Here is a 26440-nt window from a genome sequence, read left to right as displayed (position 1 = left end):
ATATAATATTCAGCTGATAGGAAGAGAGTTTTTCTCCCACCTAATTTATCTTTAAAGTGAGAACGTTGTTCCTGTGTACAGTACTTTGTAGAAATGTACAAAAGATATTGTTCTGGAAACATTACCTTCAGTTACTCTTCTAGGGTAATACCACTCCCTCTGTTCCATGGGTAATCCAGTGGTTTTCCAAAATGTAATCCTTCAAATGGTATTACAGACATAGGGCAGTTCTAAAGCAATCCTGTTTGAACTATCATGTCCAGTGCAGCATAAACATGTTCCAGATTATTAATTAACTTCTGGTAAACTGCTGATCCACTCTTGGAATGGATAGATTGGCATGGTCCAGAGGAGAAACAGAATGATCCAGAGTAATCCACAACATTAGCTTCCGAGAACTGCAGTTTCACATACTCATGGTAATACAAAGTACTAAGCTAGATGGATTAATAATATGAATGGGTAGACACACTTTCCTATCTCGTGAGAAGGCCCTAAATTGTTTGGCAGTGATGAAGCTATTGGGATTGTTATGAATCGGGCATAAATGGCTATGCTTTCAATGACACCATCCTTGAGATTGGGTTCTTTCAACCAATATATAGTAATTAGTATGTATCTGATTCTGAACTAATAAAGTTCTAATTTTTTCCCTTTAATTTATAAATCAGATTTCATGTACATTCTTCATTTGCTATTCAGGGTACATATGCAACAGTATATAAAGGAAGAAGTAAACTGACTGAAAATCTAGTAGCTTTAAAAGAAATCAGATTAGAGCATGAAGAGGGTGCACCGTGCACAGCTATTAGAGAAGGTAAGTAACACTTTTTAATTTGGAGAAAAACATGAGCAGAAATTACAATTACATAATTCTATCTAATGTGAAAAAACAGGTTTAATAGGCCTGATATGCATAGTTTCTAGTTCAGAAACACCAGAGTGGAAAGTGCTTTACACATTTTTTGCTTCTCCACAGAGCGAAACAAATTAGGACATAGGGGAAATGTAAGCTTAAAGCCTGTTGCTTATAACCCCTCCCTCCCTCCCTCCCTCCCTCCCTCCCTTCCATCCTCCCTCCCTCCCTCCCTCCCTCCCTTCCTTCCTTCCTTCCTTCCTTCCTTCCTTCCTTCCTTCCTTCCTTCCTTCCTTCCTTCCTTCCTCTCAGTCAATGACTCCAGGCAGCTTACAATTCAGAAAATATATTATGGTTAAAAATTTTAAATACATTTAAAAACAGTAAAACCAGCAGTGGGTTTCAATTTAGTTTGCTACCGGTTTGCTTGTGCACGCGTGCAGAAGCATCCCGGGGGCGGAGCCTCCTGCCGCCGCTACTGGTGCGCCCGATCCGGGGCAAACCGGTAGCAACCCACCACTGAGTAAGACCAACAAAAAAACATTAAAAACATCCAATTTAACATAAACAAAAGCAAAGTATTTGCAAAGTATGTCCAGGAAATGGGGCAATTAACATATTCAGTGCCTAGGCTTGGGAATTTTTGCCATTGTTTATCTTCTAGTATCAGAAAATTAAGCACTGATTATTTTTGCCAATTTGAAATAAGCTTCTTATTTCTCCAACATATGACCAAAGCAAAATGGTTTAGAATTAAACAAAACAAAAAAAAGAATATATTGAATTGTAAGGTTTAAATAACAGAATGGAGTATTTATAATCAAATTTAAGATAAATGGCAGAAAACTACGTTCTTATTCAACTCTTTTGGTGGAGGAAATGTCTTAATTATCTTATATGACATTTTTTGCCTTTGTGGAGCCGGAATGGGCGTGGCCTGCATGTGACGCATCCGGCCCATGGGCTGCCAGTTTGACACCCCTGTTATATATGTTGCAAAAGGGATGGAGCTGACAAAAGCAGTGAAATTCTGCCGATGCCACTGATTTCAGTCTCATAGAGCTCATTTCATTCTCAGTTTTTCTTAAATGAAGTGGTTACTTGCCCATAATTTACTTCAGAAATTGTATTTCCTTCTTTTCATCATCAAAATAACTTGCTGATTTTTATGTATGCTTTTGATTAACTAAGGGCATGTAACTGGATCTGAGCTATTTTGATGATGATGATCAGACCTCTCATGGATATGTTTTGAGCACAAAAGAATACAAATTCTGTGTAATTGCACTGAAAAGATTAGATCAATTTAGGCCAAATTTCTAATTCTAATTTCTAATTCAAATTCTAATTTTTTTCCCCTGTATGTGAAGTTCCTAAACCAAACTACAAAGCAGTGTATGTGCTTCAAAACTGTGCTTTAGACCAGGGATGTCAAACTCAAGGCCTAGGGGCCATCTGGCCTGCGGGGCCGCCCTGGAAATAGCAAAGGACTGGTTCGCGGTGCCTCTGCCAGTGAAAACGTACCTCAGGAGGGCCACATGTGGCCTCCTAGGCTCCATTTTCGCTGGCAGAGGGCTAGCAAAACAAACTAAAAGCAAAACAAAACAAAAGGAGAAATGTTTCCCCTTTTGCATTTGAGCATGCAAGAAGGGACAGGAAAGGTGAAAGGGAAAGAGGGAAGACAAAGATGGGAAGATGGAAGAGAGCAAGGAAGGAAAAATAAGGATAGAGGGGAAGGAAAAAGAAAGGAGAATGAAGAGGGAAGGAAAAAGAAGAGAAGGAAGGAAGGAGATAATAATGAGAGTGAGGGAGGGTCTGAGGGAAGTCAGCACTTGGCCACCACAGTTGCCCCTGACACAAGTGACATCTAGCTGCCCCTGCCCTCCCTGGCCCTGCCCACCTGGCCATGCCTACCCCAGCAACGCCCACCCTGGCCCCCTGAGGTCAAACACAACCCTGATACGATCCTCAATGAAATTGAGTTTGACACCCCTGCTTTAGACCTAGCATAAGAAGAGTATCTCTCTGCTATTAATTAAAGCAGCCACATCCTTTTTCAGATTTCACCCAAACCTGAAAAAGAATGATTAGGTAAAATAATTTTTAAAGCAACAGCATATTTTCTAAGGTGTACAAAACACTGTTTTAATGAATAACATAAAGCTGTGTGCTCACATGAGATCTGAAGCAATTCTTCCTAATTACTTATGAAGACTTATCGAATTAATGAAAAATAATTAAATTAATACTACACATTTGACACCCAATAACATAAGTAATCCTGGACTTATAACCATTCGTTTAGTGACCATTGGAAGTTACAATGGCACTTTAAAAAGTGACTGATGATCATTTCTTTTCAAATTTACAGCCTTTGCAACATTCCTGTGATCACATGTTCAGTGTTCAGACACACAGCAACTGACATGTATTTATGGCGATTGCAGTGTCCCAGGATCATGTGATCACATGACAAGTAAAGTCAATGAGGAAGCCAGATTCACTTAACCAATTGTCATGTTTAGCAATGGAAATGTTGAGCTCAATTGTGATCGTAAATTGAGGATTACCTGAAAAGGTACAGTTTAGTTCATTTTTGTATTTGACAGTTTATTCTGTTCTTTTTTTTCAGTATCATTGCTAAAAGATCTAAAACATGCAAATATTGTTACGTTACATGATATTGTTCACACAGACAAATCATTAACTCTTGTATTTGAGTATCTGGTAAGTTTTTTAAAAATTCTCTCAAGCGTTTAGCTTAATCATCTAAAACTGTAGAGATAGAAATATGGTAAGAAGCAAAATAATAATAATGTAATAGTTATCTGGGAGGGGGGTAATTTTTGTAGTCTTTTGATGCCATAATTTTAATTGTTTTCTAGGAACTCACAGTGGTACCTGGAAAAATGTTTTTCACTAGCTGATTAGTATAAGACATGTATATCTCTTTAGGTCTCCTTGGATTATTTTTTTTAAAAATCCACTTAATTATGTTCAATGTGAGCAAAATGTTCAGACCATAAATGTACATGAAGATGTTTTTTGAGTTTTATTGCTTAAGGCAAAAACCTTTTTTTCTCAAATACTGATTAAAATTAGAAATAGGTCTGTCAGCTGAAAATTTTTGTTAATCATCTGTCTCTGCTAATGAAACAATGAATTAATCAAAAGTTGCTGTACTAATTTCTTAATTTTGATCAGCATTGTAACTACTTCGATGACCCTTTTAAAAAAGCTAATTTAGAATTTTAAAGAAATAAACCCTTTAAGGCTAGCTTTTAACATACGTTTAATATATGTTACTTCCATTTGTCCTGAATTAGAGGTAGGATATACACCAAAGTAAATAATTAACAATAAATAATAAAATGCCTTCTTATCTTTAATGCAAATTATTTTTATTTTGTCAGGACAAAGACCTAAAGCAATATATGGATGACTGTGGGAACATTATGAGTGTGCATAATGTAAAGGTGAGTCCTAATCTCTAATTTTCCATTTGAATTTTTCCTGAATACAAATGCTATCCATGTTCATACATTTTTCTAAATATTTTTTTCTTTAGGAAATGAATTTCATTATTAAAATGTATTTAAGCATTGACTATGAGAACCTGACTCATTGCAATAAATATATAAGGAATTTGATTTTATAAATTGGCTCTTGCCTTCCAATAGACTTTTTTTATATTGGTACACTTTCTTTCAAGTAAGAGTAGTGTGCTCAATAAACAACAGTTGACAGAATAAATGTGGTTGACAGCATAATGTACTAGAACATCATCAGATTTGGCTTATACAACCATCCAACTGTTCTTGTCTCCAACTTTAACCCTGTAGGGTCTTTTTTTTTGATGTGGATGGGAGTAGGGTTGGGGTTGGGGAAAATATAGTAACTTTTCTTTGAAATTCTGTTGATTTATATCAGATAGACATATTGATAGATTCCAAATGTAAATCTTTAACTTTCTGGTATGGGTAGGTTTATCCAGACATGGAAGAGGCAACAAACATCTTTTAAAAATCCTTTATAAAAAGAGAATAAAATACCATTTCTAGAGAAAATTTCAAGAGCAATGTGACAGGATAACTAAAGTTTTATAACTATATATATTGAAAGATAAATAGATGAAAAAACCCTGTTCTGTGACAAATGCAACTCATAAGTATTCCTAGTATATAAATCAATCTTTTTGGAAGCCTTTAACATTATGGATAAATTGGCAAACTCTGCAAAAGCTCTTTAATGCTTTCAGTTGGTTCTCTTCCTCTGGTCAGTGTGGCAGGTATTTAGATGGTTATGAAAAAGAACAGGAAATAGATGATGAAAAAGACTTCCCTTTGCCTTAAGTTCTAGACAGTAGACAGTATCGGCTGAGTGAGTATCAGAGTAGACCAGTGGTGAAATCCAAATTTTTTTACTATCAGTTCTGTGGGCGTGGTTTGGTGGGCATGGTGTGGTGTGGCTTGGCGGGCGTGGCTTGGTGGGCATGGCAGGGGAAGGATACTGCAGAATCTCAATTCCCACCCCACTCGAGGTGAAGGATACTGCAAAAATCCCCATTCCCTCCCCACTCCTGGGGGAAGGATATTGCAAAACCTCCATTCCCACCCCACTCTGGGGCCAGCCAGAGATGGTATTTGCCGGTTCTCCGAACTGCTCAAAATTTCCACTACCGGTTCTCCAGAACCTGTCAGAACCTGCTGGATTTCACCCCTGGAGTAGACAGTGTTGGCTGAGTGGACAAACAGGCTGCATTGAGTTCCCTGGGTTGCTAGAAAATGGTTATAGGAAAATGGGATAGTGATATTCTGCTTTTTCATAGTACTTATTCACATAAGCGAAATGAACTATCCTGGAACTAGTTATTTTGCAGTTATTACATGACCACACAAATTTCCTCTTGAATGGCACTGAGTGCTAATGTAGCCAGTAGTATATTGGATGTGGAACAAAAGCCGAAACTCATTGGGTCCTGAGAGAGTGATGTTATTTCAGCCTCAGTTTTCCATATATAATCTAGCAGGACAATTATTACCTGAGAGTAGAACATTTGTGTTTATGCATGAGAAATTATTCAAAACCGTGCTCAGTACTGCAATTTCTTAATGTACCCCTGGGTGAATCACTCCTGTATCTCTTGCTATAATTTACCTTCAACACAAATAGTGGGAAGCCAATAAATAGCAGGAAATGCACTTTTCTTGGATCAAAGACAAGAATAAAACAAGGCAAATAAAATGTATAATTCTAGTCACTGCGCAAATAATTAATAATTGTTACCAGCAATTATCACTTCAGAACAGGGCTTGTTTTATTTTTAATTTGCCCATTTTTTATGCAGTATTTCTGCAGATATTAGAATTGGAGACATGAATGCACTGATTGAAAAAAATGAGGGGGGGAAAAGATATGTGCAGGATTCTAGGATTTTATCCCAGGTTGCTAAGAATGAGTAGAAAGGTGGGTAGCCCAATATGACACAATAATAAAGGTCCATGAAAAGCACTGAGAACATAATGGTTTTCAGATCTCTTTTAAAAATTGGTTTGCAAATCCCAGCAAGAAGCTTTTTGTTCTAAAACCACTTTGCAAACTATGCCTGAGCACTAAAATATATAGCAGAATGCTAAGGTATTGTGTGTGTGCATGTCTTATGTAACGAATACGAATAAGCCAGAGCCTGTTTCTTTTATGAGAAAATCACTGTACTGTATGAAAAAGAAGTGTCTTTGAGCATCTGGTTGTTACTGTAGGTGTTAGCCAGAAATAAAAAAGCAAAGTGCAGAAGCATAAGAAAAACAGAGAAGGGAATACAGTTGCATTAAAATAAAACTTTCCATGGTTATGAAAGTATGAAATATGTGATTAAATGTAGATAGAAATGCATTATTAGGAATGGTTGTCACATCATGCAGCAGGCTTTTTTTATTATTATTGAAAAAGTTTTACAATTACATTTTCTCCCCATTTCCCCCCTCCAACCCTCCCTAACCTCCCTAACCTCCTCCATGCAGCAGGCTTATTAACCTGTGGTTTGGCTTTTATTGCATTTTAAACAGATGTCTGCAGGGTAAGGGAAGATAATCAAAGACAGAAAGTTATACATTCCAAGCCAAATAGATAAAATTTAAAATTATTATATTCTGTAACAAAGATAAATAGACTAATTACAACCTGCATATGAAAATAGCTTATATTTTCAAATGTTTTTTCTTCTTCTATGCATTGATAAACATATTGTTGTATTATCTTGGCAGCTGTGACATTCAATTAGTGTTGGTTTGGTAATCGTTCCTGAAACTTTTAATAATCCCCTCTCCCCTATCAGTTATTTTTATACCAGATTCTGCGTGGTTTGGCCTATTGTCACAGAAGAAAAGTACTACACCGGGACCTAAAACCACAAAATCTACTAATTAATGAAAGAGGAGAATTAAAGCTAGCAGATTTTGGTTAGTAAAAGAGCTGATGGATTGTTTTGACTGGGAAAAATATTTGCTTCTATTTCACTTCTATGAACACCTTTCAATGCCTACATTAATTTTAAGAATATTAGTCTGTGAGTGTTTGTACACAGATACTCACATTCATGTTTACATACCAAGATAGCCACAATTCACATTTGCTGAGTTTTGCTCAATTGATTTAAGGGCCTTTGCCCTGTGGGCTAATGCATTAATGAATGTACAGTCTGAAATGCTAAAAAAAATATTTTGGAAGAGAATTTAGCGCTATTACCAATATTCTGACAAATATATACTGATAATTTTTTTGTACTAATTATTTATTTGTTTATCAGAGAAGCACGTTCTTGTCCTAATTCTTTCAGAAAGTTTCTCTCAAAAAATTCCTCATGATGATGAAAGCTTCTCATCATGCTTTATAGCTTTTGCCTTTAGCTATTTCTAGCGTTCTATGCTTTTTGCTAATCTTACGTAATTCACCTGATTGTAAAAGCATGTTACAGCGCTGTTTCAGTTTGAACTATGGATTGTGTTCCTTCTCTGATTTGCTACCTCTTTATGTTATAGGACCAAACATGCTTGCTTAATTGTCTAAGAGCCAGTATTAATTTTTAGATAATAGGGAAAATCAAACTGTTCTTGGAAGGTAAAACACACACAATGTGCAGGATGAAGTGGGAATATTTAGAACACAAAACACAGAGGGCTCCTCTTGCCCCTCTGCTTCCTCCCCTCCGCCCACCCACTACAAAAAAGAGTTTATTAGATTCCTCTGCTTGTTATAGCCTCCCAGGAACATTCTGGGCATTATGTTTAAGAGATTTTTTTTTAAAAAAGCACAGCCTATTCCACCTTTGTCACTTGGTACTTTCTGTAAAGGAACTGTTTATTGTATAAGGGTATCTTCCCTTTTATGCCCCATTGTGACTCCTGTTGTGGTAACACTTTCCACTCACACTCAGAAATACTGCAGACAGTATCTTGCGCAGTTTCTTGACAAAGCAGCTCTAAGTCTCTTGTATTATAGGCTAAAGTTGTTTTCAAATGACATGGCATACAGTTCCCTTCATATCCAAATTGGATGGCCAATAAGAGTCACTGGGTGGACACCAGATTGGAGAAAGTTGCCAGAGGCGCTTCCTCCTTAGTAGGACTGACGAATATGTGCCAGGATGGACAATGTTTTCATCTCAAGGGATATTTTATTTATTTCTCCTGAGGACCACTTTCAGAAGTTAGATATGGTCAAACATGTGAAACTAAAATTAATTTTGTTGATTTCATTCTTATTTTTAGTCTTTCTCTTTTCTTCATGTCTTCTTTTCCTCTTCTCCTTTGCTTTATTTTGGTGTATTTTCTTTGTGCACTAATAAAAGACTGTCCCTTTCTAGATGCATAAAAAGGAATGCAAACTTTCTGGCAGTACAGGAAGACATTAATCTCTACCTGAATCACCAGGCTGCAGGGGAAAGGGATAGTTGAAAGGGCATGGTTGTCTGGAGACTGCTGTTAGGATAGGTGGGGAGGTTTAGCAGAGGCGTCATCACAAATGGCAAAAGTGTTTCTCAGAAAGACTTGTTAGCAGTAGTAATTCCATAACATGGATGCATGATTTTCTAAACATGAGTGATACATCTAAAGTAGAAAAAAGAGACCAGAAGGATATAACAGGCATGTTTTTGCACACACATGAATTATACATGCTTACTTCTAATGAAAGTTGCTGAGAGGGTATATCAGGGGTGAAATGCTCCCAGTTCAGACCGGATCGCCTGATCCGGTAGCAATGGAGGCGGGTGGTTCAGAGAACCGGTAGCAAAAATCCCTGCCCCTCCCCCCCCATTCCCAGCTGAGCCGCGCAATCATCAGAGGCTTTTTTTTTTACCTTTAAAAGCATTTTTTCTACAACCTCTTCGGCCAAAAAATGCTTTTAAAGGTAAAAAAAAAAGCCTCTGATGATTGCGCGGCTCAGCTGGGATCGTCAAAGGCTTTTAAAAGAAAAAACGCTTTTCTTTTAAATGCCTCTGATGATCCAAGCTGAGTTGCCTGATCAGCAGAAGCTTTTTTAAAAACTTCACTGAACAGGTAAAAAAAAAAGGTTTTAAAAGTTAAAAAAAAAATTGGTCACGCCCACCCAGTCACATTACCCCCCCCTCCACCAAGCCACGCCCACAGAACCAGTAGTGACAAATTTTAGATTTCACCACTGGGGTATATAGTTGGTCATTCTGGTCAACTATATATCATTGGTCTCTCAAAAATAAATGCTCCTGTTTTATAGCAGCAAGCAAATGCTTAGCTATAGTTTCTGAACCATGTGAAATTTCTATGAAAAAGAATTATGCAAAATTGAAGAAAGATGGAATAGGGCTAAGGAAATTCATTTTGCACTTTATTTTTGAAGGCTTGGCTAGAGCAAAATCTGTTCCTACAAAGACATATTCAAATGAAGTTGTCACATTGTGGTATAGGCCTCCAGATGTTCTCCTCGGATCTTCTGAATATTCCACACAAATTGATATGTGGTGAGTTTCAAATATTAACCTGCTTGCTTGCTTTCAAATTAAACATATCTGTATATTTTTCTCCTTAACTTTAAGTAACCTTTGTTAATAATAAGCAGTAATACTGGAGATTCTCTAGTTCACACTTGAAACTTTGGGGGAAGAAGAAGGAAGGAAGCAAGCAAAGAAAACATTGCTTATTTGTAAAATCTCAAAATTTAATTGATTTGAATCCCTGAACTTTAAATATCTTCATATGTAAAATTTCAATAGTGAGACTGGACAAATTTATTTCAAATAAATGCAAATCTTGTTCCTTATTTTTCATAACCAAGGAAAAAATAATAATGTACTATTGGGATACTAACTCATTGGCAGTTACATGACCTCATTACCTTAACACGATTAGGTTAACTAAGCCATCTCACCTATCAATAAAATTATATATTTAAATACTTTCCTTTGCAATAATTGAGCTTTTCCTCTCTTAAAGGGGAGTTGGATGCATATTTTTTGAAATGGCATCAGGAAGACCTCTCTTTCCTGGGTCAACGGTTGAAGATGAATTGCACTTAATTTTCAGACTTCTAGGTAAATATGTTTAGCTTACAGCTGTGAGTTTATTTTGCTCTTATTTAGAGAATTTCTGAAAAATTTAGACTTGCACTATAATTGCAATGTTTATATGTTTATAAAGGGGGGGGGATATGATTTTGATATTTCAAGTCTGTATTGTTAAAATCAGTTATCTATTTTGGAAGCTGTTGTTTAAAATTTTACTTTATTTATTTTAATGTCTACATGGGATTAGTACTCCTTATGTTGATTTGTTTAATCTTTTAACTCAGGAACTCCATCACAAGAAACATGGCCAGGCATTACTTCCAGTGATGAGTTTAGGAATTACAACTTTCCCAAATACAAGCCACAACCTTTGATCAACCACGCTCCAAGGTATTTAAAGTTCAAATTGCACATATATCATAAGTACTCTCTCTGGGGGAAAAAAACCCTCACTAGGAACTCTTTTTGTTGAGGGATTAATTCTAAATGGATTATTATTCTCATTGTTTAGTGGATATTGCTCCAGAATGCTTTCGTACCTTTGCATAAAGAATAGTAGAATAATTGAATTTGTATAATATCTGCTAATGATCTGAATTAATAGTTTTTATAAGTAGGGCATCAACTATAAAAGTGAAAATTGACTCCAGGAATCTTACATTGTTGAAGTTCTACATTTTAACTATAACTATACCTAGATTTGTTGAATAGCATGTTGTGATAGTTTGTTTTGTTTTATAAAAAAATGTGTTATGGCAATCCAGTTTTAAATAATTAGACACTCCCATCATATTGTATTATTTCCCTGGAATAGTCTTCAGTTCTGTTCAAGTGGGTTGAGAAAAAGAAAAAAGCTACAGATGTTGCTGGTGCATAAGTGGAATTCCCCTTGTGTGGTACTCAGTAAAGATCAAATAAAGGCTAAAGAAAGCTGCTGCACAATAAAGAAATCTCAAATCAGTGACTCTGAGCAAGTAATGTTAATCTGTGATTTATTTGAAAACCCATATTCTAGTGATTAATTTTGTTTAGGAATCTGTTTGCCTTTACATTTTCCTTTACACTATTAGAATTAGACAATTATTCAACTGACAGTTATTTTCCAGTTCATGTGGACTTACATTCATTTAGTGATTAAACAATCTTGCATTTTCAAAATAAATTACTTTTCTTTGGTGGTAAGCATATGTAATACATTTTTATATATTTTCAGTGCCAATTCCATGATACTTCAGTTTATTTAAAAGTATTGCTTTTTTATTTTTATGTTAAAATACAATGAAATAATAGTATTAACACAATGCATTTAGTAATAACAGTATACATATCACCTTATTAGTATTAAGTAGAATCCATAATTACATTCAAGATATTTTGAAATTGGAAGTATCTTTTATGCAAAGGCACGCACATTATTTCAATTATTAAATCCAAACTGGAAAATGTGAATTAACAATGAATATGGTTTATTTCTAGGCTGGATTCAGAAGGGATTGAATTGATAGTAAAATTTCTTCAAGTAAGTTGTTTTTTGTATTCTTTACACAGGTAGTTTCAATTAGTACTTTTCAAGTTCTTTATTTGGTAGATTATAAGAATACAAAACTATGGTTCAAAAAAGAGCATTATTTAGATGTTGCTCTTGTATGTAGATGTTTCTCTTGCAGCTTCTTTTTTGTTTATTGTTAAAAATCTCTTCTTTCAATCAAATATTTCTTCCTTCAGTTGATAATTTCATATAGTAAAACCCTGAAAAAGTACATAAATGATGAATTCCTTAAAAGATTTTGAAAGTCAACAGCAAAAATAATTTTGCACATGCACGCATATATACAAATAAAGGCAAGAAAATATACTACAGTTTTTGTCTGCGTTTGTATGTGGAACCTAACTAATTCAGGCTGCATTCACCCAGTGTGCTAAGCCAAAAGTTTTAAATAATGGGTCTTTGAATGAGATATACTAAACCAAAAATCTAACAAACAATATGTCTTAGTGTATTTGTACCACAGGCCATGGAGTCAGCCCATTAATTCATCTGTTTCAGTTTTGTTCATTTCTTATGTTCCCAAGAAGCACCCACTGTCATTTCCCTTAATGTCCACAAGCTTCCTGCCCTACTTGAGCTTTTTACCACTTTAAACACTTTCATTAAAAAGAATGGAAAGTGGTAATGTTGCACCTCTAAAATTTTATTTCCACTATTACTTCTGACCCCTATAGAATGTTCAGTACATCTTTATTAAACTTTTAAATGTGCTTCCCAGGCTGAAAAGTTGGAGGCTTTCATTTACCTTTACTGATAGCAGTTCCCTAGGTTTTATCCCAGTCATTTTGCCTGAATTCTTCTATAGCTATAGGTACTAAAGACTAAACATTGGGATTTGAAGTAAATAAAACCTATCCATCAATTGTGTTTTAAAATAGTCTCTATCCTTTTGTTTGCCAGTATGAATCAAAGAAAAGAATATCGGCAGAAGAGGCTATGAAACATGCATATTTCAGAAATCTTGGAACTAAAATACATACTTTACCAGAAAGTAAGTTTATTCTGCCTTTGATATGAGCTGGGCATTTGGTTTTGAAGAGATTTACCCTACTTGCTCAGAAAATTAAGAACCTTTCTAAATACTACATTGAATCAAAACTATCCACTTGAGTTAGGTTGTGTTTAAACTAACAGTTATTAACCTTGTATCTTTCATCTGAAAGACATTTATTGATACTCAATATCAGGTACAAATCAAATTTAGACGGGCTTTTAGCTCTTCCTGCTTTTGTCCAGCTGGGATTGGAAGAAGGGATGATGACAGGAAAGAAAAATGCTGTTTTCTTTTTGTTTGCTGCAGTTCCTGTAAATCCTTCAGGATTATTCAGATTGGAGCATTCTATAAATATTGTTTGATAAAGTTTTCTTACGATCCTAAATATATTTTTAAAGTGAGACACTTATTTGGGGAAAAAAAGTCACTACATGTATTGTTTCAGGTGTATCAATATTCACTTTGAAAGAAATTCAACTCCAAAAAGATCCAGGCTTTCGAAATTCCACTTATCCAGAGACAGGTATGTAAAGTAATATTTGGATTTCTTTCTCAAGATGGCATGAGGTAGAACAATTAATACCTATTAAATAATTAGAATTCCATGGATTACTCAAACAAGATTTTCTTTAAAGAGGTTTGCAAAATCTGGATTTTTATAAAATGATCTTATGGATCATGAAAAAAAACACTATTAAGTAGCTTGGCACTGTTGCATCATATGCTGATGTATTCAAGTACTGTACATTCTGTGAATGTTGGAGCCATTCCTCATACTAAGCATTGATTTGTTTAAGATGCAGGTTGTTAAGCCACAATGATTCACAAATACTATTAAACCATATATAGTAAATTTCCAAGCCACAGTGGCTAAATTAAAACATCATGCTAAACCAGAACCAAACTATACTGTAACTTAGCACAATGTATGACTAAGCATAGTTTTGCTCATTTGTATCCCGCCTTTATTATTTTTACAAATAACTCAAGGTGGTGGACATACCCAATGCCCTTTCCTCCACCTATTTGCCCCACAACTTTATTATTTATTTATTTATTTATTTATTTATTTATTTATTTATTTATTTATTTATTTATTTATTTATTTATTTATTTATTTATTCAATTTATATGCCGCCTTTCTCCGGAGACTCAGGGCGGCTTACAATGCATTTTAAAAAAAAACCATTATAAAAACATTTAAAAATTAAAACATTAAAACCCATTCACACTATTCATGGCCAGATCTCACAAGATCGCAATAGCAAGATCAACAGCCCCAGGCCTGCCGGAAAAGCCAGGTCTTCACCGCTTTTCGGAAGGCCAATAGGGTGGGGGCGGTCCAGACCTCAGGAGGTAACTGGTTCCAGAGAGCTGGGGCAGCCACAGAGAAGGCCCTCCACCGCGGGCCCGTCAGCCGGCATTGTTTAGCTGACGGGACCCGGAGAGACCAACTCTGTGGGATCTTACTGGTCGCTGGGAGCTATGTGGTAGAAGGTGGTCTCGAAGTTAACCTGGCCCTGAGCCATGTGGGGCTTTAAAGGTAATAACCAACACCTTGAATTGTGCCCAGAGACCAATAGGGAGCCAGTGCAACTCGTGGAGAATTGGTGTAATGTGGGTGTATCTAGGTGTCTAACTTTCCCTGTGAGATGAGTTGAGCTAAGAGAGAAAGCGACTGGCCCAAGGTCACCCAGCTGATTTTAATGGCTAAGGCAGGACTAGAATTCATGGTCTCCCAGTTTCTAGCCTGATACCTTAACGACTAGACCAGGGCTGTCAAACTCCCAGCTCATGGGCCAGATGCGTCAAGCGCTAGCCACACCCCGTTTAGCGAAGGGGAAAAATGTCCCAATATGTCACATGACGATGCCGTGACAATGTGAATTTGACACCCCTGCACTAGATCAAACTAGCTCTCCATGAAACGATTGCTTTAAATATAATGCTCACAGAAACTGCCAGTTCCTTTCTAAATCTGTTTGATATGATATGTATCAGGATGTATACTGAAATGTCACCTTAATCTCTTAACAAAATACATGTTTTATGTTCTAGGACATGGGAAGAACAGAAGACAAAGCATGCTTTTCTGAGGCAGGCAGTGCTGTTTCAAGCCAGGGCTGGTTTTAGCTCCATCAAGGACTCTAGTCTAAAGGCAATTCTTCCCTTGGTGGACTTGAAATCTGTTTGTCTACACTGTCCTCCTCACAGTGCAGTCTCTTTATTTTGGACCTACTGGTTATTTTTTTAATATATATGTATGTATATATATATATGTATATATATATATTTGTTGTCACAATGTGACAAATTTTTGTACAGTCAATTTTAAGGTCTCCTCCACCATTAGATCCAGTAGGTTACAACTGTTAATGTAACAGTAGCTGCAATTTTTGTGCAGGACTGAGAAACACAGTGCATTATTTATTGTGTAATCATTGCTGCTAAATAACTACTGTCTGTATAGTTAAGAACCGAATGCCTGAAAGAGTTGCAATGGGTTTACTCTGTATATGCTATGTGAATGCCTTGTTTCTCTTCATGAATTATTGCTGCAGTTTTATATCTTGTTTTTTCTTTAACTGCAATGTTTCCTGGAATGTAAACACAGCTTTCTTGACTATAGTTACTATTTACTTTAACACTCTCTAGTTCTTGGCCTGTAAATTTCTTATTTAACATTAGATATAAAGTACTTAGAATGCTACCAAATACCTTTTTAAAGCTTAGTAGTACAGATATTCAAACAAATGAAAAATTATATGGCTCAAGTTCCAGATCTCTTATTTTGGTTTATATCAGAAATGATGAACCACCTATATGTGACACTTAACTATTATCTCCCTTCTCTAACTTTTTCTAATAGAGATACTTGTTAGAATATTTTTGATATTGACATTTCCCTAAACGTTCCGGTGATTCAAAAAAAAAATATGGGTGTGAAGCATCCCAGCTCAATTCTCTAATTGCCACCTGTTTTGGTGGCTGTTTTATGACCATATATTCATTGGAAAGCCACTAAAGAATGCAAGTCCACAATAAAGAATCTATTACTTTATTATGCAGGCTTTATAGAGTATGAGAACTTGGAGGGTTTTAAAGGTTGTAGATGTTACCTGTTTATTGAAATTAAGTCATCATATTACAGTACTACTAAGCTTATGTATCTCAGTGAGTATCATAAGTACCTCCTGGTGATAGGAACAGTATTTTTCAGCATTTGTGTTGACCTTTTGGAACCTCTTTGTTTAGTGCATCTTCCAGAGGCTGTAAATCTTTATTAGTATATTTTGAAATGGTTATGTAAATCTTTGGCTGATGTATCATGAAAAATATTCCTAGATAACTTAATTTTTTTTCCTGATGTTCACTGTAAAACATTCAGGGGTCCTACCATTTCTGTTCAGGAAATCTTGTAATTGATTATTGTTATTTAACAGTATTAAGTGAAAGATTTTGTATGTTTCTTTAACTTTATTTGTGAATAGTAATTGTGGCATGTTTTGGAATGTTTTCTTAATGTTTTCTTATTATAATAGTAAAATTAATTTGAGAACTCTTTTCTGGAAAAGAAGACAGATTTATGTGAAATGGTGACTGTTGGACCACTGCTGCTTTTCAGCATTTGTAAACTGGTTTTACACTTAACGAAGCCCAGTAGAGCTAACCAACTGCTGTTTATTTCTAACAGATGGACCTGTATTAATGCTGTACTTTTGAAAGTATAAATATTACATGAAAATCTTCAGTAGTGTTCAGATATTCTGTAGCATCCCACCATGCAGCTTTAAGAAAATTTTGCATTTCTCCCGCCTTCTTGAAATCCTGAATCCCTCACCTTCCCTCACATTCCTTGCCAAAATCATTGAATTGAAGAAAACTTTCCTGTCACTTTTCAGGAAAAACAATAAATCTTATTTTTTAAAAGATGGCTTCCCTTGAAGCTTAAAACTTTCCCAGCCTGTATTATGCGTTTTTAAACTGAGCAGCTAATCCAGTGAAAACTGCACATAACTAGTTGGCAGATGTAATTTAGTTTTACTAGTAACCAGAAGATATATGTGTTTTCTATATATGGATGGAATACACTATTGTTTGGAAACAATGTTTAAATCCAGCTTTCCAGATTCAGCTAGAAAACTGCTGCTTGACAAACTAGTAAGTCATCTGTTGAATTGGGCATTGCAGGAATGGAGGGAGGAAACAGGATTTTTAAACTTTTGAAGTAACTCAGAAATTGCCTTTTATTCAGCAGAATTGTGGCTATTTCTCGTAATATATTTGAACAAAGCATTATTACAGTTTGAGAGATTTGATCTATTTGCAATTCTGATATACACATCCTTTTTTGAGTGGAACCCCATATGTTCCCTCTTCACTTATGCACAAAGGAGGAATTGAGATTCCAATTCATGACTTTCCTTGCAGTTCCTCACCACCTATCATACTATTTAGAAAAATCCCTTTGTGTCTACAGCATCCATCTCTAACCCCCCCCTCTCTGAAAGAGGAAACATTGGCAAAAATTTATTCCACATTCCTCCAGCAAGAGAACTTTGAATCCAGCTCTCAGAATTTAGTGAAATTTTTACCAGAATTTCTAACATATAGGAGTTAAATGTTAAATGCTTACAAATAGAACAGATAAACTACAAAAAAGAAGTCTTTATAGCTAATAAAAAAATAATTGAAATATTATACATAACATTACCAAATGTTACATTTGTTATTTAAGAATTTGTTGCAAATTTCTAATCTATAAATCTGAGTTTCTCACCAGCTGGGCTCAATGTTATTCTCATTCATGCTACTTGAAATGTATGCAATCTTTTTTCTCCCCCTAAGCATTAAATATCCTCACAACAGCTTTGTGAGGTAGGTTTAAATAATTATCTTTAAGTTATTCCAGTGTTTACTTATGTAAAATGTGAATGAAAATAATTAAAGAACTTTTCAGACTTAAGTGGTATTTATGTTGGAAAACAGGAATGTTTAATGCAGCATTTTTTCTTCTTGGCATTCTTTAGACATACTGGACTACAAATCCCAGTATTCCTAGCCAGTAATGCAGTGCCAGTTGACAATTGTACTTGCAGTGATATGGAGGAAAATTTGGCTTAATAGATATTTTGTTGGTACCTTTAGTCAGTTGTACTTCAAAAGAATTGTATGCAAATATGAGTATCTTTTGAAGTATCTCACTTGGTAGAGAAGATGTACAGTACGTGTTAACAGTGGTGCCATTTAAAAGTTTTGTTTGGAAACTGTTGTGAACAAATAAACATATTTGGGTGTGTCTTGTAGGAGCAAATCTTATGGATTGGGCAACAGAAGGAGAATCATCCTTTTTATTTAAAATTAGAGTTTGTTTCAGAATAAGTTTCATTATTATCAAGAAAAAAGGACAGTTCCAGCTTTTAATGGAATGCAAATAGCTGTGTTAAACAACACCCACATTAATGCATAACAGTGTCTGTTCCCTATGTATCTGTGAATAATTTATTGACTGAAGCAGTTAGAACTCCACACCATTATCCAGTAAACTTGATTGCTTGGTATACTTTATTTTTTACACAGCAAACACATAAAAACATTTGTAACTTTAAAGAGTCAACAGGTAATTCACATTGTATGTGTTTGCCACAGAAGCTATCTATGAAAATGCAGAAGTGCATTTGCAGCCATGATGTTTATCTTTCTATTGTAGTATCTTTAGCATCTCACATTATAAGTATGCAAAAACATATAGAGAGAGCATTGCTGTTAATTGGCTTGCTAAATATTCAACTAAACAATTAAACCAATCTTTCTCAATCTGAGGCCTTACGTTGCCTAAATGTAGTATGCTAGCCAAGAATTATAGAAGCAATAGTCTTACTAATCTGGGTACTGGCTTACTAAGATTTCATTTTGTAGTAAAATTCCATCCAGTTCACTATGGACTAATTAAGGCACATGAGATTTAGACAGAGAAGAAAGGGTTAGATACAGCATTTAGGGGCACTTAGACATCAAGCATCTATTAGCCACTTGCTATCCTTTAATTTGTATTTAAGGAAATGAGTTAAATATGGCTCTGAATATGTAGCTTATTATGGATGTACATTTTCTGGCTTTTACAATATAAAGGTTACAGTACAGGTGAAACTCGAAAAATTAGAATATTGTGCAAAAGTTCATTTATTTCAGTAATGCAACTTAAAAGGTGAAACTAATATATGAGATAGACTCATTACATGCAAAGTGAGATAGTTCAAGCCTTGATTTGTTATAATTTTGATGATTATGGCTTACAGTTCATGAAAACCCCAAATTCACAATCTCAGAAAATTAGAATATTACATGAAATCAATAAAACAAGGATTATACATAGAGCAATATTGGACCTGTGAAAAGTATAAGCATGCATATGTACTCAGTATTTGGTTTGGGCCCTTTTTGCATCAATTACTGCCTCAATGCGGCGTGGCATGGATGCTATCAGCCTGTGGCACTGCTGAGGTGTTATGGAAGACCAGGGTGCTTCAATAGTGGCCTTCAGCTCTTCTGCATTGTTCGGTCTCATGTCTCTCATCTTTCTCTTGGCAATGCCCCATAGATTCCCTATGGGGTTCAGGTCAGGTGAGTTTGCTGGCCAATCAAGCACAGTAGGCGCCTTGTTTGTGTGGTGCCGCAAGGGTCGGTCCTCTCGCCCCTCCTGTTCAACATTTATGTGAAGCTGCTGGGTGAGATCATCTGTGGTTTTGGGGTGAAGTTCCATCAGTACGCTGATGATACTCAGCTGTACATCTCCACCCCGAACCACCCCATGATGCCCTTGACGTGATGTCCCGGTGCCTGGAGACCGTGCGGATCTGGATGGGGAGAAACAAGCTCAGACTCAACTCCTCCAAGACCGAGTGGCTGTGGTTTCCGGCGACCCAGTATAGCCCGCTGGTTCCATCGCTGACTATTGGGGGTGAGATCTTGGCCCCCTCAGAGACGCTCACAACTTAGGTGTCCTCCTGGATGCACGGCTGTCTCTTGAAGATCATGTGACGGCTGTGGCCAGGGGAGCTTTTTATCAGGTTTGCCTGATTCACCAGTTGCGTCCCTTTCTGGACCGGGACTCCTTGCGCACGGTCACTCACACCCTCGTCACCTCCCGTCTGGACTACTGTAATGCTTTCTACATGGGGCTCCCCTTGAAGAGCACTTGGATGCTCCAGCTGGTCGAGAATGCAGCCGCGTGGGTGATTATGGGAGCGACACAGCGCACCCATGTAACACCTTTCCTGCGTGAGCTGCACTGGCTCCTGGTGGTCTTCCAGGTGCGATTCAAGGTGTTGGTTACCATCTTTAAAGTGCTCCATGGCTTAGGAGCTGGGTACTTATGAGATCGCCTTCTGCTACCGATAGCCTCCCACCGGCCAATACGCTCCCACAGAGAGAGACTTCTCAGGATGCCGTCGGTCAAACAATGTCGACTGGCGACCCCCAGGGGGAGAGCCTTCTCTGTGGGGGCACCTGCCCTCTGGAATGAATTGCCCCCGGAGATACGGATGATTCCTGACCTACGCGCCTTTCACCTCAAGATGTTATTGTTCCAACAAGCTGGGCTGGCCTAAACATGAATTTTAATGGTGGTTTTAGTTTTTTTAATAATATCGGGGCCAAATTATTTAATATATTTTTAAATTGCTTTTAAATTTTTTGTATATGTGTGTTTTAGTGTTGGCTGTGCACCACCCTAAGTCCTTTGGGAGAAGGGCGATATAAAAATTTAAATAATAAATAATAAATAAATAAATAGTAATCCCATGGTCATTGAGCCAGGTTTTGATACTTTTGGCAGTGTGGGCAGGTGCCAAGTCCTGCTGGAAAATGAAGTCAGCATCCCCATACGTCTTGTCTGCAGAAGGAAGCATGAAGTGCTCCAAAATCTCCTGGTAGATGGCTGCGTTGACCCTGGACTTAATGAAGCACAGTGGACCAACACCAGCAGATGACATGGCTCCCCAAATCAACACAGACTGTGGAAACTTCACACTGGACTTCAAGCATCTTGCAATGTGTGCCTCTCCATTCTTCCTCCAGACTCTGGGTCCTTGGTTTCCAAATGAAATGCAAAAGTTGCTCTCATCAGAAAAGAGGACTTTGGACCACTGAGCAACAGACCAGTTCTTTTTTTCTTTAGCCCAGGTAAGACACTTCTGACGTTTGTTGTTCAGGAGCGGCTTGACGAAGAATATGACATTTGAAGCCCATATCCAGGATCCGCCTGTGTGTGGTAGCTCTTGATGCACTGACTCCAGCCTCTGTCCACTCCTTGTGAAAGTCCCCAACACTTTTTAATGGCCTTTTCCTGACAATCCTCTTCAGGCTGTGGTCATCCCTGCACCTTTTTCTTCCACACTTTTCCCTTCCACATAACTTTTTATTAATGTACTTTGATAGAGCACTTTGGGAACATCCAACTTCTTTTGCAATTACCTTTTGAGGCTTTCCCTCCTTATGGAGGGTGTCAATGATGGTTTTCTGCACAACTGTCAGGTAAGCAGTCAATTTCCCATGATTTTGAATCTCAGAAAATTAGAATATTGTTAAAAGGTTCAAAGTGTCCCACTCTAATCAGCTAATTAAGCCATAATACCTGCAAAGGGTTCCTGAGCCTTTAAATGGTCACATTCACATTCCTACTGAACCAGACTGAGAGACCATTTAAAGGCTCAGGAACCCTTTGCAGGTATTATGGCTTAATTAGCTGATTAGAGTGGGACACTTTGAACCTTTTCACAATATTCTAATTTTCTGAGATTGTGAATTTGGAGTTTTCATGAGCTGTAAGCCATAATCATCAAAAGTATGACAAATCAAGGCTTGAACTATCTTGCTTTGCATGTAATGAGTCTATCTCATATATTAGTTTCCCCTTTTAATTTGCATTACTGAAATAAATGAACTTTTGCACGACATTCTAATTTTTCGAGTTTCACCTGTATATTACTAATGACCTCACAGTCTCACAGCTTCCTGATTGGCAGAAAATCTCAGGGTCCCCATTATTACACCGCCTGAAAGCTGCTTCTGATATAAATTGTTCTTCAGCTTAAATTTCATTTCACTTCTGCATGTTATTATTCAAAGTAACCAAATAATAGGGTTCTTCATGTTCTTCAAATGGGAAGAACACAAACCTACTTTTAATGTAAAAACCCCATAAATCAAAGGATATATTACTGCACTGTTAATGTTACATGTTATTTATCTCCCTAAAACTATTCTAAAGATGCTTAGCTCGTTTTAAGCAAAGTTTAGAACAGTTTTCTTTCATGATTTTAATGTGCATAAATCAATAACTGTTGATAATTTGTTTAAAATGACACAAAATAATACTGTTCTGTTATGCTTTTCCATCTTTTTAGTATGAAAATTGAATGATTCCAAATTCTTCTACCATGCCAATATATTTTTACTAATTTTTTCCTGCCAAAATAAATGAGCTTTAAGGTCAGCATTTGTTGCATAATCAGAAAGGGTGTATATGCTATTTCACTCTTAAAATTTTTGAAGTTATTTTATTAAGCTTAAATTAAAAATGTAAGATTGTTACATTTGTTTCCAAGTTATAATAGCTATATACAGGTAGTCCTCAATTTATGACCACAATTGAGCCCAAAATTTCTGTTGCTAAGTGACAGTTGTTAAATCAGTTGCACTTTATTTTACAACTTTTTTGCTACAGTTGTTAAAAGCAAGTCACTGCAGGTGTTAAGTGAATCATGTGGTCATTAAGCAAATCTGGCTTCTGCATATGATTTTGCTTATCAGAAGCCAGGTTTAAAGGTTACAAATGATCACATGACCAAACGACAGCAATTGTCATAAATACATGCCAGTTGCCAAGTGCCCAAATTTTGATCACATGATCATGGGGAGGCCACAATGGTCGTAAAAACAGTCATAAGTCATTTGTTTTAGTGCCATTGTAACTTTGAACGGAAACTAAATGAATGGTTGTAAGTTGAGGGCTACCTATACCCTGTATTATGCAGCGTAACGGTGTGTTTGAAGTGAACGTAGGCTATATATTTCAGAAGTTTAAGAAAGGATGTGAGCAATGTAGGATACACTTTAATCAGTATCTTGGATCAGTATGCATAAAAGGACTGGGGTCTGAATATTCCCTGAAAAATCTAACAGGATTCTGTGCATGAGACAGAATATTTTTGGCAATGAAAATGTTTTCCATATATAAAGTAAAGGTAAAGGGGACGGTGCTCATCTTTCAAAGCCGAAGAGTTAGCGCTGTCCGAAGACGTCTCCGTGGTCATGTGGCCGGCATGACTAAACGCCAAAGGCGCACGGAACGTTGTTACCTTCCCACCAAAGGTGGCCCTATTTTTCTACTTGCATTTTTTACGCGCTTTCAAACTACTAGGTTGGCAGAAGCTGGGACAAGTAATGGGAGTTCACCCCGTATGCGGCACTAGGGATTCAAACTGCTGAACTGCTGACCTTTCGATTGACAAGCACAGCATCTGAGCCACCGCGTCCCTAGACTTTTCGTATATAGTGTGTGGTAAATTGACACTTTGCAATGCTTCCTTGCCAAGAAGGAGAAAGGGAGCATATGATAGAAAATGTGACAGAATACTAATCAAGTAAAAAGTCTGGGAAATCAGTGGGTTCTTCAAATAGCAGAAACTTGTTCTCTCGAAGAAGGAAAGTCAATCTTGGGAAACAGAATTGAAGTGAAAATCAGTTGTATTAATTTTTGCTTCATATTTTTAACTTCAAAATGTACACAAGGATTTGTCATTTTTGCCAAAGCTGGAGCACAGAGGGAGAATATTTTCAAATTGATTTTGAAAATATGACAAATCTGATTTCTTCAATCTGAATCTGTTTTGTTTGAATATTGTTAATGTCTTCATAAAATATGCAGGTATAAGATACCTTTCCAATTACAGCTAAGAGACAATACCCTTCTCTACAACAACTCACATTTAGTCAGTTTTACTTTGTTTTGTATTTCATCATCAGAGAACCAGTCATGATACTCTAGGAAGTGGCAAACTCTTTTCTGCTTTCAGAATTCTAGCCTGCTGAAGAGACCAAGAATCTGGATAATTTTTAATCACAATATTCAATACAAGGTTAGTACAAAGGGGGTTGCAGGGGAAGAGAGAAAAATCACTGAAAACTTATTCTGGGTATTACGGTATTTATTTCCCAATTACGGAGAGGCACCTGTCATCTTTTTAGACTTTCATTTTTGTAAAAATCAAAAATGTTGAAGTCAAAGCCTTGGTCCATGCACCACAGGAGACACTTTTTCTCCATCCCTGATAAGAAGTATGTGAGAATTTTACTTGTTCACAAAAATAAATTTTAGATTGACATCTTTTTTAACAATCAGCTTTATACACAAAGATAGTGGCACTGAATAAGGCTACTCCCTCCAATTTAAAAAATGCCCCTAATATATGTTGCAAGTATTTTAAGACCATATTACTATTTCAGAAGAATTCAAGCACTAATGTCTAAATAGTGTTCTATTCTTAACCCACAGGCCAAAATATTAGGGCCTGTCAGTTCAGGAAGTAAACAAAAACATTCTTTATATATTTGGAAAGCGCTTAATTCAAAATTACATGAATATACTGCACAACATGGCTGACCATAAGGGGAATACTGAAATACTAGGATGGGGAGAAAAGTGTTCAATACTTGGTTCTTTCCAACCTTAATCTTAATACTGGAAAATATATAAATCATTTATATAACATTATGCAAAAGAAGGCACAGCCGGTTATAGTTTATACAAGCAGGATGCATTATACGCAGAAGTACAGAAGTAAAACATTTCACATCCTTTACATATTGTTTAGAAATGTATTAAGAAAGATAACTTCATTAACAGTGTTCAACACTTGGAGAGCAGGATATAAAAATTATAAGTTGTTTTAATGCACAAAAGATTTCTTATACAAAAAACCCCCTCACTGTATAAAAATGCTAAATAAACACCATACAAGTAGGTCATCTGTGTAATGGAAAGTGCAAACCATAGTAAAAGAGTTTCATCATGTCCTCCTGGCTTTACCAGAAAAATGAAACCCATCAGAATGGCTGTGTCAAATCCAGTTTATTAGTGAGTCCCCAGTTTGCTGAGACATCAGGATTTATGAGCATTTGGAGAAAGGAGAACTGGAGAAGAGGCCCCATCCAAGCTGGGGATTTGCATTGGGATATGACCATTTAGCAGAGTTGGAAACTGTAAAAAAAAAACAAAGGTAAATGTCACTGATATTCGCATTCTATCTATGTGTAAGTTCTCAAACATTGTTTTTAATGATACATGGAGGCTGCTGATTGCAGCAGGTACAAGTAAAATAATTTTAAAAAGATGCACCAGATCGAAGTTAAACATCATTTTGGATTGGATGAATATGAAATGGTTCAGAAAAAGGCATTCAGGGAAAGCAGATATTTATGACATAGATTCTTGGGGGGGAAACCTAAGTTAAAACTTCCGTGTGATTTTTGAGTAAGCTAATACTTTTTCATTTTATTCTAAAATGAATCGCTATCAATCTGAGGTTTGACATATTTTTTTGTAAATGAATTAAAGTTAAAATAAATCTCAGAACTACAGGTTTGTATATAACATTGGGTTGGGGAAGAAGCATATGAATCTGTAAAAGTAAGACCACCTCAATAAAGCTGATGAATAGGGTGCACGTTGTTTTATTTTACCAATCAGAATATGATAAAAAAAAATCATAGAAATAATATTGAAAAGAATTACAATGCAAATATGTCCATAAATTCTGCAAGACATTCTAATCTTCAAGACAATAATTAATGCCTAATGAAATCAAATAATCCCCATAAAGACTAATGTTTTTTAATTTATTAAAATTTAATAATTTAAATTAATTTATTTAAATTGCTTGTATATCAGCTCAGGCCCATGATTCAGAACAGTTTAGAGCATAAAAACAGACAACAAAATAAACTTCAAAAATATTGTAGTAGCTCAGGTCACCACTACTTATTAAAAGCCCAAATAAGATGTTTTTCATAGATTTCCAGAAGGTTAGCAAGAAAAGGACTAAACTAAATTGGAGGCAAGGTAGTCCAGTGACGTAAGTCTACTATAGACAAAGTTTGTACCCCTCATCTCAAAGGGATGAAACTTAATATCTTTAATATCTTTCTCAATGATCTCAAAGATCAGAAAAAAATTTTTTGAAAAAGATTACCTCAAATGCCCAGCACCACACCATATATGACTTTACAGGTCATGACCAACAGTTTAAATAGGGCTTAGAAGCTTTTACGCAACCAATAGAGCAGTTTAAGAATAAATATTAAATTGTACTTGCCTACCAGCAGCCTAATCATTGCGTTCTTCCCTTGTTGCTCTGAGTCAGTCTCAAAAGCACCCCCGCGGATAGCACATTATAGAACTGTTACCCACAACAGCTTTTTGGTCCAGTAAGGTCTATAACT

At 36.2% G+C, this 26440-nt stretch overlaps 2 protein-coding genes across 6 annotated transcripts in view; one reads left to right on the top strand and one right to left on the bottom strand.

Moving 5' to 3' along the window:
- Nucleotides 1–15171, top strand: part of CDK17 (cyclin dependent kinase 17) — a 99451-nt gene extending 84280 nt beyond the window's left edge. Inside the window, exons 7-17 of the mRNA XM_070946696.1 lie at nucleotides 703–817; nucleotides 3489–3583; nucleotides 4270–4332; nucleotides 7191–7314; nucleotides 9731–9851; nucleotides 10324–10421; nucleotides 10679–10784; nucleotides 11871–11913; nucleotides 12844–12934; nucleotides 13383–13460; nucleotides 14996–15171. Coding sequence (XP_070802797.1) covers nucleotides 703–817; nucleotides 3489–3583; nucleotides 4270–4332; nucleotides 7191–7314; nucleotides 9731–9851; nucleotides 10324–10421; nucleotides 10679–10784; nucleotides 11871–11913; nucleotides 12844–12934; nucleotides 13383–13460; nucleotides 14996–15033 — 972 coding nt within the window. The 3' untranslated portion in view covers nucleotides 15034–15171. The remainder of the gene's footprint in view (nucleotides 1–702; nucleotides 818–3488; nucleotides 3584–4269; nucleotides 4333–7190; nucleotides 7315–9730; nucleotides 9852–10323; nucleotides 10422–10678; nucleotides 10785–11870; nucleotides 11914–12843; nucleotides 12935–13382; nucleotides 13461–14995) is intronic.
- Nucleotides 15172–24095: 8924 nt separating this feature from the next.
- Nucleotides 24096–26440, bottom strand: part of ELK3 (ETS transcription factor ELK3) — a 51997-nt gene continuing 49652 nt past the window's right edge. For all 5 annotated transcript variants that reach the window (XM_070947550.1, XM_070947551.1, XM_070947553.1 and 2 more), the window contains one exon: nucleotides 24096–25199. In XM_070947550.1, the coding sequence (XP_070803651.1) occupies nucleotides 25101–25199 (99 nt within the window). In that variant the 3' untranslated portion in view covers nucleotides 24096–25100. The remainder of the gene's footprint in view (nucleotides 25200–26440) is intronic.

Source organism: Pituophis catenifer, unplaced genomic scaffold, assembly GCF_029215685.1.
Source record: "Pituophis catenifer annectens isolate HBS135680 unplaced genomic scaffold, rPitCat1.0.hap2 SCAF_7, whole genome shotgun sequence".
Taxonomy (NCBI): Eukaryota; Metazoa; Chordata; class Lepidosauria; order Squamata; family Colubridae; genus Pituophis; species Pituophis catenifer.
This window is presented reverse-complemented; position numbering and strand designations above follow the sequence as displayed.